General features: G+C 40.4%; 1 protein-coding gene across 2 annotated transcripts in view; it reads left to right on the top strand.

Moving 5' to 3' along the window:
• Positions 1-14,056, top strand: part of MED14 (mediator complex subunit 14) — a 67,869-nt gene that overhangs the window by 31,125 nt on the left and 22,688 nt on the right. For both annotated transcript variants that reach the window (XM_030305074.3, XM_030305073.3), the window contains exons 14-19: positions 3,004-3,198; positions 3,625-3,759; positions 6,829-6,905; positions 11,951-12,111; positions 12,223-12,369; positions 13,057-13,148. In XM_030305074.3, coding sequence (XP_030160934.1) covers positions 3,004-3,198; positions 3,625-3,759; positions 6,829-6,905; positions 11,951-12,111; positions 12,223-12,369; positions 13,057-13,148 — 807 coding nt within the window. The remainder of the gene's footprint in view (positions 1-3,003; positions 3,199-3,624; positions 3,760-6,828; positions 6,906-11,950; positions 12,112-12,222; positions 12,370-13,056; positions 13,149-14,056) is intronic.

Genomic DNA, 14,056 nt, shown 5'->3' with positions numbered 1-14,056 from the left:
AGAGAGAGGGACAGAATGTGAGCGGGGGAGGGGGGGGCAGGCAGAGAGAGAGGGAGACACAGAATCTGAAGCAGGCTCCAGGCTCGGAGCTGTCAGCACAGAGCCCCATGTGGGGCTCGAACTCATGAACTGTGAGATCATGACCTGAGCCGAAGTCAGATGCTTAACTGACTGAGCCACCCAGGAGCCCCAAGGCTTGCTACCTTTAAATGTCTTTCTGCCATTTTACTTTTGTCAGCTTTATTAAGATGTAATTTACATACAGGAAAAATTTAGACTTTTTGTGTTTGAGTTGGAATAAATGCATACACTGTTGTAATCCCCATCTCAGCAGAACACAGATCCATTACCCCCAAAATGCCCTAGTGCCGCATCTCTATAATTAAACCCTCCTCCCACTTTCAGCTGGTGACCACTGACCTGTTTTCTGTCTTTTTTTTTTTTTTTAATTTTTTTTAAATATTTATTTTTGAGACAGCATGAACAGTGGAGGGTCAGAGAAAGAGGGAGACACAGCATCTGAAACAGGCTCCAGGCTCCAAGCTGTCAGCACAGAGCCCGACGCGGGGCTCAAACCCACAGACTGCAAGATCATGACCTGAGCCGAAGTCGGATGCTTAACCGACTGAGCCACCCAGGCTCCCCCTGTTTTCTGTCTTTATGGGTTTGCCCATCAATCTAGTTTCTTTCACTCAGCATAATGCCTTTGATTTCCACCCATACTGTGGTGGTGTTATAGTTCACTCCTTTAATTGGGGTGCCTGGGTGGCTCAGTTGGTTAAGCGTCCAACTCTTGGTTTCAGCTCGGGTCATCATCTCGCAGTTCATGAGTTTGAACCCTGTGTCGGGCTCTGCACTGACAGCGTGGAGCCTGCTTGGGATTCTCTCTCTCCTCCTTCTGTCTGTCTCTCTCTCAAAATAAATAAGTAAGCTTTAAAAAATAAAAACAAATATTCCTTTAATTGGAGTAGTATTCCATGGTATGGATGGTTTGTTTAATTGGGGCAATTATAAAGCTGCTATATAGGTTTGTATATAGGTTTCTTTGTGATCTTAAGTTTTCACTTCTTTGGATAAATTAACTAGTGGGATTGGTGGGTTAAGTTATATGATCAGTGTATGTTCAGCTTTATAAAAAACTGCCAAACTGTTTTGCAAATTGGCCGGGCCATTTTGCATATCTGTTGGCAATACAAGAGAGTTCTAGATGCTCTGCATTCTTGCCAGCCCTTGGCTAAAAAAAATTTTAGCCATTCTGATAGATGTGTAGTGGTATTTTATTGTCATCTTAATTTATGTTGTCCTAATGACTGATGATATCAAATATCTTTTCATGTGTTTTATTTGCCATCCCTTTATCTTCTTTGGTGAAGCATCCATTTTACTTTTAATTCTTCTATTTCCTCAGGTTCATCAGTGTGATATTAGGTGTTAGCCTAAGAATTTCCTAAAGAGAGTGTGTGGGGAGGCAGGGGGAGAGGCAGAGAAGGGAGGTGAGAAGAGAGACAGGCAAGTATGTGTTGGTCGGAGCAATGGTCCAATGGCATTTCTTTCTCTCCCTAAAGTATTTAGGGGACTTTTCTTAAATTTTAGGTAGACATTGAAAATAGTAAGCTGGTATAGTGGTTAAGAGCAAGGTCTCTGGAGCCAAACTGGCACCAGAGCATGAGTCCATCACTTCTCAGCTCTGAGACCTTGGGCAAGTAACCAAACTATTTTGCACCTCAGTTTTTCCATCAGAAAAATGAAGATAATAATCCCTTCTCTACAGAGTTATTAGGAAGGTTGAATGTGTTAACATTTGTCCAATATCAGGACAGTACCTGGCATGTAGTAAGCTCTATATCAGTGTTGACTTTTTTTTTTAATGTTTGTTTATTTTTGAGAGAGAGAGACACAGTGTGAGCAGGAGAGGTGCAGAGAGAGGGGGAGTCACAGAATCTGAAGCAGGCTCCAGGCTCTGAGCTGTCAGCACAGAGCCCCATGCAGGGCACAGAGCCCCATGCAGGGCTCAGACTCACAGACCATGAGATTATGGCCTGAGCCGAAGTCATACGCTTAACCCACTGAGCCACCCAGGCGCCCCTCCATGTTGACTATTGGTGGTGGTGGTGGTCTTTATCCTCACCGTGACCTATTTTTTAGTTGAAAATCAGGGTTTATTTTTATATGCTTCCAGTTGTAAGAGTTAGTTGTCATTTTTCTCTGCTATAACAGTGGAATTCTTAAGATGTTTTGATGGTTAAGGGCAACGGGGCAACTTAAAATAGATACCATGCTAGGGCCACCTGGATTGCTTAGTTTGTGAAGCGTCCAGCTATGCACTTCGGCTCAGGTCATGAACTCACGGTTCTTGGGATCCAGCCCCACATGCTGTAGGCACAGAGCCTGCTTGGGATTCTCTCTCTCCCTCTCTCTCTGCCCCTCCCCCGCTCTTGTTCTCTCTCAAGCTTTAAAAAATCAATCAATAGAGGGGCGCCTGGGTGGCGTAGTCGGTTAAGCGTCCGACTTCAGCCAGGTCACGATCTCGCGGTCCGTGGGTTCGAGCCCCGCGTCGGGCTCTGGGCTGATGGCTCAGAGCCTGGAGCCTGTTTCTGATTCTGTGTCTCCCTCTCTCTCTGCCCCTCCCCCGTTCATTCTCTGTCTCTCTCTGTCCCAAAAATAAATAAACGTTGAAAAAAAAATTAAAAAAAAAAATAAAATAAAAAATAAATAAATAAATAAATAAATAAATAAAAAATCAATCAATAGATCCCATCCTAGAAAATCTAGCATACCTGCTAAACTTAAGCATACAGTGTTTCTGCTCTATTTTTTAAGAAAACAAAGTATATATATTTAACAGGAATCCCTTTTTTGTTGAGTATCCTGATTGATTTGTCCTTGTTTAAAGAAGAAAAACCATCTATGTTAGATTCACAGTTCTGAGCCCTACTTGCTGTAAGGTGGCAAATCTACCACACTTAATTCTCTGAGTCTCATTTCTGATTTGGGCCTTTTTAGGTTGTGGAGATGTTGGAGGTCCCCAATAAGCCCACACAGCTGTCATACAAGTACTACTTCATGTCTGTGAACACTGCGGAGCGTGAGGACACCCCTGTGATGGCGCTCTTGCTGCAGCAGTTCAAGGAAAACGTCCAGGAGCTGGTTTTTCGCACAAAATCTGGGAAACCACCTAAAACCGGCACCAAGCGCAAGGTATGATCACATACAGAAATGAGCACAGAATTTGTGTGTTTTAACTTCGTTGCATTCTTCAACCATTTTTAATATGGGAGATAACTAGATAGGGTTTCAAAAATAAGAATTAGATACGGTTTTTAAGAGATTGGGTGGCAATAAGGCTTAAATAACAATTGTCTATGTTTTCTTGAAAATGCCTGTCTTTTAATTAATAATTAATTATACACCATTTCCACCAGAAAGTTTGCTAAATACACAGTAGTTACTTAAATTTCCAGTATTTACATCAAAATATTTGCTCAGTAAATATTTGTTGAATGAATAACATTTGTTGATTAATCTTGAGCTATAGTCATTTTAACTGTCTTAACTAATTGCATCACCTGTATTTTTTTTTTTTTTTTTTTTTTTTGCCTACTGTGTTCTTCACTTAAATTCTAGCTGTCTGATGATCTGTGTCCAGTAGAACCTAAGAAAACCAAACGATCAGGAGAAATGTGTGCCTTCAATAAAGTTCTAGCTCACTTTGTTGCTATGTGTGATACAAATATGCCATTCGTAGGACTTCGGTTGGAGGTAATTTTTTGGAACAATTTTGAGTATATGAAAGACTAATTTCTAAAATGCCTTGCTTACAGCTATGTGGATTCCATTAAGAAAACCAGAATAGCTGTGATCTTGTTCATTTGGGGAGGGATGGGGTTGAAATCATAGCGTCTCATGGTGTACCTGTAAAACACACATTATTTCGTCTTTCTGATTCCAAATTGTGGGCGTTCTGTTCTTTATGGAAATGGAAAGTAAATTCTTCCCAAGTTAAAAAAAAAAAAAAAGACATCTTTTGAAAATTAACATCTTAACTTGTATACCTCTTAGTAGGAGCATTATCTCTTTGTGGTAGTTAGTTGATGATGGGGTGCTTATTTTTGAGTTGGTGAAGCCATACATACTGCTTACACACTAATAAACCTGGGTTCCTTTCGAAAAGCAGACCAGAAAGACTATTAAACCCAATTTTTACTCTGTCACATGGAGTAAGGAATAGACCTACATATAATTAGTGTCTTTCAAGAATATGCAGTTGTGATATCCAGCATGATCCCCAAACATGAGAGGAAAGGGAGGTAACAGAACCTGCATTTTTACATTTCCAAGAAAGGCTTTGGCAAAGGATTGGCATCCCTTTAAAGGGATACACCACGACGTTAATGATTTCGCTCTATTTTAAAGTTTTACTTTTTGTAAGACTCCTTCCCTCTGTAAATTACTATGAATGAAGTGGAGACTTCTACCACAATTAAAACTAAAAAATTTTTTAAAAGAAAAAAAACATGTTTATGAGTGAAACAACTGAGGATATAAAAAGTAGAAGAAGAAGAAGAGACCTGACAATGTGGAAGTGAATTATTTCAGTTAAACTGACGATGGTAATCTTGGGAAGACTTGTTGAACACTTTCATGCTTTAGAGCAGGAATTGCCAAACTTTTTCTTTTTTCTTTAAAAATTTTATTTAAATCCAGCTTAGTTAACATATAGTGTAATAATGATTTCGGGAGTAGAATATAGTGATTCATCTCTTACATATGACACCCAGTGCTCATCCCAACAAGTGGCCTCCATAGTACCCATCACCCATTTAGCCCATCCCCTCACTCACCTCCCCTCCATCAGTCCTCAGTTCTCTATATTTAAGAATCTCTTATGGTTTGCCTCCCTCTCTCTTTTTATCTTATTTTTCCTTCTCTTCCCCTATGTTCATCTGTTGTGTTTCTTAAATTCCACATGTGAGTGAAATGATATTTATCTTTCTCTAATTTTGCTCAGCATAATACACTCTAGTTCTGTCCACGTTGTTGCAAATTCACCAAACTTTTTGTATAAAGGGCCAGATAGTAAGTATTTTAGGTGTTGGGGGGTCCCATGGTCTCTTATAGCCACTCAGATCTGCTGTTGTAGTGTGACTCAGCCATAGTTGATGTTTAAACAGATGAGTGTGGCTATGTTTCAGTAAAACTTTATTTACAAAAACAGGCAGTGGGCTAGATTTGACCCGTGAGCTGTTGTATGCTGACCCCTGCTTTATCGAGCTTTAGGATCTGAAGGCAGAGGGTAAGGTGTAAAACTATAAAGAGCAGGAATAGCCCAGAGAAATCGAGGCCCAGAAACAGTTACCTAAAATAGATGCTCGTGTCCTTGATGTCCTAGCTCCTAGAACTGTGAGCTTGATAAGTGTCTTGTCTGGGTACTAGCCATAGCTCCTAAACTGTACAGACAGGGTCCATGCTTCCCATCTACTTGACTGTGTTCTTGGACTTCTTTATTGTGCCCTGTGGATTGATTACACGAATGTCATCCACGTACTACCTTTATCATGGGAAGGGAGGCTACGTGGTACCCAGGGGCAATGTGATGTCTGTCTCCCTGCTTGCTCTCCTCCCTCCCCACCTACAGGCTCATAATTGCAAGAAATTGTGCCTTTGTAATACCCACAAAGACTAACACCTATAGACATATGTCCTCTCTGTCCCCCTTCTCTGTGTGCCTATACCTGTTGCACATATAGGACATGTAAGAACATTCTGTAGTACTTTGTCAAACTCAGTCAAACTCTTAATCTACTTTTTCTTTTCTCAATAAAAAAGCCATGTTGAAGACAAAAGACAAGCACATTTTCTGCTTAATTTATACTGAGATGTGAATAAATCTCATCTTACAAGAGATGTTTATATCACTGATCCATAGGATAGAGACCATGTTTTTGAGTCTTCCCACACGTTGCTTCCTTTTGAACCTGAACTCCTGTGGCCTATTTGGTCAGCAGCTATTTTTCTTAAATATGTGCCCTTTCCAGGCCCAAAGCAGGGCTCAGTCAAATACTTAGAGCTGTTTTAAATCCTTTCTGGAACAAGGTGGGTATAAATAAATAGCCTGCCATAGAAGACCCAGGAATATGAGCCAAAGGCAGTCTTCTCTTTGGTAGATCAGATGACTTTTTGGCATACCTACATAACCTGCAGTTCCACTCACGGGGCCTCAGGCACTGTCCCTGCATTGGTCTTTTCAACTCACTTTCCAAATCTTCCAGTTGAGAAAGATATCTCATTGGATAACTGCATAAATTGGAAATATTTTTTTTCTTGGGTTTCACCCAGGAAATGGTTTGTTAAAAATGTATTCCAGGTAAGTTACAAACTACAAACTATTGTTTGTGATTAAAAGTGAGATGTGACTAGGCCTTAGACCTAGTGTTTTGAACACTATGTTTTGACCAAACATAATTGAATTACACAAGAAAACCAGTCTTATTTTGCAGTTGTCTCATTTGGAACCATCAGGATTGATTCTGGATTACTTTTGGCTCGCTGCCAAAGTAGATCAATCTCCAGAATTCTGAAGATTTGCCACCTGGAGGTGTTGTTTTTTTTTTTTTAACTAGAAGCTCTGGGTCACCTTTGAGTTTCACTGGACTTGACATAGTTGCCCAGGAAATCAAATGATGGAGGACAGTGTGCATGCCTAATATGTTGTAACTTTGGAACAGAGTAGTTCTAGAAGAGGTGCCATGAGAGTGGACAGTAGTACTTAGAAAAGGAAGTTTCCTCTGTAAAATTGCTGATCTGATCTAACTACTTCTGTCTTACCAGTTGTCCAATCTGGAGATTCCCCATCAGGGAGTGCAGATGGAAGGTGATGGCTTCAGCCACGCAATACGCTTACTAAAGTAAGTCTCCGTCCTGTGTCTCACTCAGGGCCACGCATTAGAAGTCACATCTGGTAAAGCTGCTCCTCTCCTACTATGAGACTGCATAAAGCAGAGTTCCCAACTTGTGCACATCACTGATTTCTGCACGGAATTACTGAGGTCTGGGGGAGGATTCTCTTTTCACCTGCCGAGTGGAGGTCCAGCACCACTTGGTATTTGAGGATGTCTTTCCTCTGCATTTCTTTTCATTCGTTTAATGGATGTTTCCTGAGTGCAACGGTGTATCAGGTTTGAATTCTGATAGGGCCCTTCAGGATGCCGTGGGTGGGAGGATCTGAGCTGGTTTGGAAGCCAGAAAGGGTAGCCCTGAGGGAGTACCTGTCATACTGGAACTGAAAGTGAGGTGAGAATTAGGTAGAGGAGAGGGAGCTGAGGGGGGAGTGGGCAGTCCTAACTAGAAGGGATAATTGCTGATGTGGAGTCTTGGAGGCAAGAGAAAGAAAGCTCTGTGTCCCGGAACTGAAAGGAGGTCAGAGTGTCAGGAGTTGAGAGAGATGAAGCTGGAGCCAGAAGGGGGAAAGGGATCAGATCCTGAAGGACTTTGGAAGTGTCCTTAAGGGATGTAGACTTTATCCTAATGGCGATTTTAAGCAGCAGCTGACATCATTAGATAGGTGTTTTTGAAAGCTTATCCTGAAAGCCATATAGAGAATAAATTGCAGGGGAATAAGACTAAGTAGTGAAACCAGTCGCTGAAGTGGTTCACGCCAGAGTTGTTAGTAGCTTAGACCTCGTAAGGTTCCACAAGGACTCAGGGAATGGAATATTCAGGGGTTGGTGATGAGATTGATGTTGAAGGTAAGAAAGAGAAGATGGCACAGAGGCCTGTTTGTTTCATCTTAGGCACGTGATGGATGATCGTGGTGTTTCCTGAGACAAGGGATACCTAAGATGTGAGTTTGAAGGGGCTTTGCTAGGTTTGAGGTGCCAACACATGCCTTTGGCCGGGCAGGGCTGTGTATCAAGCTCAGGTGACAGGCCTGGGCAGGAGAAGTAGATGAGTCATCACGAAGCTGATAGTAATTGAGCTGGGATATTAAAATAGATTGCCAGGAAAGAGTATACGAGGGAGTTGGGCAGAGGGCTTGGTTCTAAATGGATCGAGGACAGCAGGCCAAAGGATGCTTAGAAGGAAAGCTAAGATGGTGCATGTGCTACATAAGGTGACCAGGATGGACTTGCAAAGCTAGCCTGCCATTTAAGAGATCAACCTTTTTGGTGCAGTAAAGAGTTTTTTTCAGGGTGTATGTGTGTTGGTGGGGGGGTGTTGCATTGTTTCTTAGGTGTTGCTTAATAATACAAATCACAGAAACAGTTTTTACTTCTCGAATTTCTCTGACAGAATATGGCAGCTCTATGATTTGAGCCAGTGGGTCTTTAATTTTTATTTACTTGGGAATCAGTTGGTTTCTGTGGAAGATGGGAAGGGCTAGCAAATAGCACATTCTCCACCCTTGCGTCACGGTGCTCACTTGAGTTGGAGTTGAAAGAATAGCTTTCCCTTCCTGGCTGTGTAAACACCCTTTCTACAAAAAGTTCTCAGGGTCTCGAGAGAGCTGGCCTTGTAATGAAAATCAGTAGAGAAATGTGATACTTTTAATGGCTTTTGGTCTTGAATTACTTCTGCCTAAAGTATAGGGGATTGGTTTGTTTGTTTTTTTTTAATCTTTTCACTCTTCTTGGTAACTGGAGATAAATAAATAATGTTAACATTTGTGTTCTACTCTCTTAGTTATGTTTTTCATGTGTTGCAAGTCTTAAAATATCTTGTTCTCAGCATATTTACAAAGAAATTCCAACCCCCTTCCTTCTTGAATTCAAGAGAACCCGTAATATAGTCCTACCTAGGAAGGAAGCATTTCCAATGTTTTAAGCTTCATCTTATAATAGTTTTTTAAAAGTCTTTATAATATCCTGGCTATTATTTTATTCAGAACTTAAAAGGAGAAAATAGAGATGGATAAATTAAAGATATCAGTCTGTCTGGTGCCTGCTGTCTACTATGGGGGTAGTAGAATGAAATGAAGACGGAAAAAGTAAGCAATAAATGTGTAAACATGGTTTTATGAAATTAAAATCTGGCAAAGGTCTAATTAGTATATAATTGCTTTAACGCATTTAATCTTTAGAAGGTCCTAAGCCTTAGTCCTAGATACATTAATATTAGATGCATATATGAGTTGTTGATACTTCAAAGCTTTAAATTTGAGGACATTTTTCTCCGCTTTGTTAAAAATATGTTCTGTTCTTGTACAACTTTTTGAAAATCTGTTGAGCAGGCTTCCCTGATGTATCTGTGAAAGTATCATGGTAAACACCTTAGATTGCTAGGGCTCATGGGTGTGTTGCCTCGTGTAGATTCCAAAGAGCCTTGATCTGACAGCACAGATGACACAGATCTCCAGAGCAGCATGCTCACAGTGCCTGGTTTTGAACTCTTGAGCCAACTTCCCTTCTTCTGAACTAACATTACAGTACCAGTCAATGGTTGGTGCTGGTCTGCTGTCCATACCCACAAGGTTTTTTTTGTCTTGTCCGTTGTGTTTCTTTGCCTCTTGCAGCTTATGCAAATAATGCATAGGCACAGCTCATTTTTGCAAGTTGTGGGACTTAGCTTACATCAATGGAGTGACTCAGTCCTTTTGCATATGCAGGTGCAGCCTTTATAAAACCCTCTTCACTTTCCTTGTAGGCAGTATGGCGCTTCTTGTACTAGCACTTTCAGTGACCTCCCCGCTTGTGCACCACAGGACCATAGTGTGGTCCCTGACGTTTGTAAAACCCCTCAGAACGGAACCGACATGCGGCACGCCATGGTGCTAACACGCCCTTGCCCCGGAAGACCAGAGCCTAGTTCCTACGTTTTTTCCATACTCAGAATTCTAGGAGAAAAATCAGCCAGGGGTAGCTGTTTACGTTAAAAAAAACTTTTTTGGATTGGTAGAAATTTTCAGATAAATTTAACCCATGGTCCAGGAAACCTCTCCCACGGTTCTTAATTTTTGGTGAATATAATAGTATTTTGAGTTTGTAATAAATTTGTCAGGTTTCCTCACATGGGGGAGGATTAAAGGTATGATTGTAGTTTATTTTTGTTCTGTTACATTTGTAACCTTAAAAGCAAGTGAAAGGTTACAGGTTCCTTGAAGTAGAGCCAATTCTATCTGTATCACAGATGAGGAAGGTGACATAGAATGCATTGTCAGGCTCATGCTGTCCCTCAGAGCATAAATTGAAAGGAGTCTTACTTTTCTTCTTTGAAAACATGCCGGATTCTGTGTGTTCATTTTCTAACCAGATGGATTTCGTGAAACACCTATTTATGTGAAAGGAAGATAATGTGCTACATTTACATTTCTTAAATCAAGATTTCAAAATCTGTCTGAATTGGCTGCTTTATATCTCTTATGGTTGGGGTTATGTTTTCAGGGATAAGGACAGGCAAAAGTCCTCAGTATACCTATGAAGTTTTCATGAGAAGCATATATGTAACGTATGCAGTTACTATATATAGTTACCCCTAGCAACACTGGACAAAATCTTTCTGGTAATGAGTGATAAAGGTATGTAGTATGAAAGAATAACTTTTGAAAACATTAAAAAAAAAAACTGTACACTTAAGAGTAGCTGTGGTGGAATTTTTAAGTCAATGAGAAAATTTTAGTACTATGTGAATTCTGTTTTTGTGTAAACTGTGTAGCTGTTCTCTCTCCTACAAATTTTGTTTTTTATCGTATGCAATCTCTGTCCCTCTTTTGCTCTCATAAATTGTTTATCCTGGGCAAGTGGTTCTCAACACAAGGGTGATTTTGCCCTCCAGTGGACATTTGGCAATGTTTGGAGGTATTTTTTGTTATTATTAACTGAGAAGAGGGGGTGGGAGTTACTACTGGCATCTGGTAGGCAGAGGCCAAGGCTACACAACAAAAAATTATCCAGCCTAAAATGTCAGTATTGCCGAGGTTGAGAACCCTGTTCTAGGTGTTTCTGAATAAGAGGCCTGAATCAAGATTCCGTATTTCCAATTGTTTTTTGACTTAGATATAGATAATCTTTATACCAAGTCTGAGAATTAATCTACCTTCCCTATGAGTTAAAGTATAATGTGTAATTAAAAAATCTGTTATCTCATTGTTTCATCTGTGACTGAAAAACCAGTGAAAATGTCCACAAAGTAGCAAGAAGAAAACAGGTAGGTAGGTATTTTAGTAGGTAGGTATTTTACGACACCAAAACTGATACATTCTTCTTCTATATGAGATATATGTAAGTAACATTATGTTAGATGAGTTGAGACATGCAAAGCTCCATCCCATGAGTGTTCCCTCTACAGAAGAGGAGAGGAGGGGGCAGATAATGAACCTGGCGTTTCGTCTTGGCAGTCAACGAGCGAGACTTGGTTTTACTGCAAAGGGGAACTAACAAATACGAATACCGACCGTATCAGCTGCCATGAGCACTTTACATATGTTGTGTCATGTTTTAAGATCATTGACCCACAAGGTAATTATTTATCTCCATTTTGTAGTCAGGGAAACAAATTCAGAGAGGTTAAATGTGGCTGAGTCAGAAGTAGAATGCAGGTCTATGACTCCAAAGCCCACATTGTTTCCACTGTATCATTCTGCCCTCGAAGAGGGGTTTTACGAGTGTTTTGTTCTCCTTAGGTTTTCCTTGAGGATGTTCTAGGTAGATTTCATAGAAAGCCAACATCCTTGATTTTCACTCTGAAGAATCGTGGTGTTTCTAATAACGAGATTAAGGATGAAGACAAACACTGTTAAAACACTCAGACACACACTTTGTTCAGCCAAGAGGTCCTACTCCATGTTGGCGTGAATGGAGACGGGTTAAATGCTGTGTATTGCCGTGAATTGCTATGGATCACTTCCTTCTTTTGCAGAAGGTGCCTAGTAGTGGAGTTTGAACTGCCTATTGTGTAGATTGTGCTTTTGTCTTTCTGTGATGCCAAGTACACTTCATGTGCTATCTTTCGCTGCCAGAATTCCTCCCTGTAAGGGTGTGAGTGAGGAAACCCAAAAGGCTCTGGACCGCTCTCTCCTTGATTGCACTTTCCGATTGCAAGGTAGAAATAACCGCACGTGGGTGGCAGAGCTAGTGTTTGCAAATTGCCCACTTAATGGCACTTCTACCAGGGAGCAAGGTGAGATGCTTCACATATTTTGTCTTTGCATATTTCTTTTTTTTTTTTTCATATTGATAGCTATTAATCCTCTTTTCTTTTCTTTCTTTTTTTTTTTTTTTAATCCTGTAGGGCCATCCCGGCATGTTTATCTGACATACGAAAACCTGCTGTCCGAACCAGTTGGTGGTAGAAAAGTTGTTGAAATGTTCCTTAATGACTGGAATAGCATTGCACGATTATATGAGTGTGTGTTGGAATTTGCACGTTCTCTACCAGGTACGTGCGATAATCTTCCTTTTGTCGGGGGGAAGCCCCCCCTTCCTTTTTTTTAACTGAAGAAGTAAAAGATGCACATCATAAAAAAAAAATTCTTTTTTTTCAGGAGAATATCTAATGAAAAAATAAGTTTCCCTTTTACCTCAGGCTTTTATTTCCTTCCCCCAGTTTCTGAGTTCTCGACTCAGTTTCTTAGGTATCCAGAAATCGTTACTCCTAGCTATACCGCATTATAGTAATAGGTAGTATTTAGTGAGAGTTTACTACATGCCATATGATGTGATAAACAGTTTGCTTGTGTTGACCCATTTAATCCTTGCAGTCACCCTGTGAGGTAGGTCATTTATTACTCCTCATTTCACGAATGAAGGAAACAAGTCACAGAGACTGAGAAGCTTGCTGAAGGTCGCATAGCTAGTGAAGGGTAGAGCTGCAAGTGGAGCTTCCTGACCATTGTGCTGTACACTGCCTCAGTATCTCTCTGCCCTGCCCTGCCCCCCTTGTTTCCAAATGGAAATGGAAGCCCACCATCCATGCCGTTGCTTTCCTTGTTTTATTTTCAATTGTTCTGTAACAAAATCACATATTTAGAGCTCTCAGCCCGTCTGGGCATATGATACTGCCACCATGTGTGTTTTAAAGTTTTGCGAGTTATCTTAATCTCCCTTTTACTTCTTCTCTCTCTAGACATACCTGCGCATCTAAATATTTTCTCGGAAGTTCGTGTTTATAATTATCGAAAACTCATCTTGTGTTATGGAACCACCAAGGGAAGCTCAGTAAGTCTGTGAATTTATTAAAACTGAAGTTCCTCTCCTAAATCTTCTAAAATTTTTTTTTCATGTTTATTCATTTTTGAGAGAGCAGGGAAGGGGCAGAGAGACAGAGAGAGAGAGAGAAAGAGAGAGACATAGAATCCGAAGCCGGCTCCAGGCTCTGAGCTGTCAGCACAGAGCCTGACGCGGGGCTAGAACCCACAAACCGTGAGATCATGACCTGAGCCGAAGTCAGATGCTTAACCGACTGAGCCACCCAGGCGCCCCATCTCCTAAATCTTCTAAAAAGCAAGAATTCCAAAACTATGAAAACTACCTTGAAATAATTGAGGACTCAAATAAATATTGGGGATAAAAATGATAAACTTCAAGTACTTTGGTGATATTTAATATATTATAATGTTTAACCCTTTAAAATAAAAAGCAAAAATTATGCCCTCTTTGATGGGGTATATAATCTTGATGAGTTTTGGACAAGGTAGTGTACTTTTGGTGTTTGTTTTCTTCACGGATTTCAAATCTGGTTAGCAGTAGGATCACTTTAATGAAAGATTATGAATGGTTTTAAACAATACAGTAGGTCTCTGCTTTTGGTCACATGACTATCAACATTATTTGGTCCTGTCTCAGTCTTGAAGGTATTCCCTGTAATCTCTTATTTCCTTATTTTCTTCCCACCCCATATGTAAAGTCCTAGAAATTTCGCATAAAAATTCAGCCAGCTGGCTTCTTTCAGGACTCTTCTACATCAAGTAATATCAGAAATTCCTTGAGTGTTTTAAAATCTATTAACTGAAGGCATCTGTGTTGGAGGTGGCTTCCTTTCCCTTTACGACAGTGCTCACCCAGAGGGTGACTTTTCTTCAGTCCTAGATAAGAAACACCCCATGATGGTTTTTAAATAAAATTTA

The sequence above is a fragment of the Lynx canadensis genome, chromosome X, assembly GCF_007474595.2.
Source record: "Lynx canadensis isolate LIC74 chromosome X, mLynCan4.pri.v2, whole genome shotgun sequence".
Classification (NCBI taxonomy): domain Eukaryota; kingdom Metazoa; phylum Chordata; class Mammalia; order Carnivora; family Felidae; genus Lynx; species Lynx canadensis.
The sequence above is the reverse complement of the archived record's forward strand: the minus strand, read 5'-3'. Positions and strand labels throughout refer to the sequence as shown.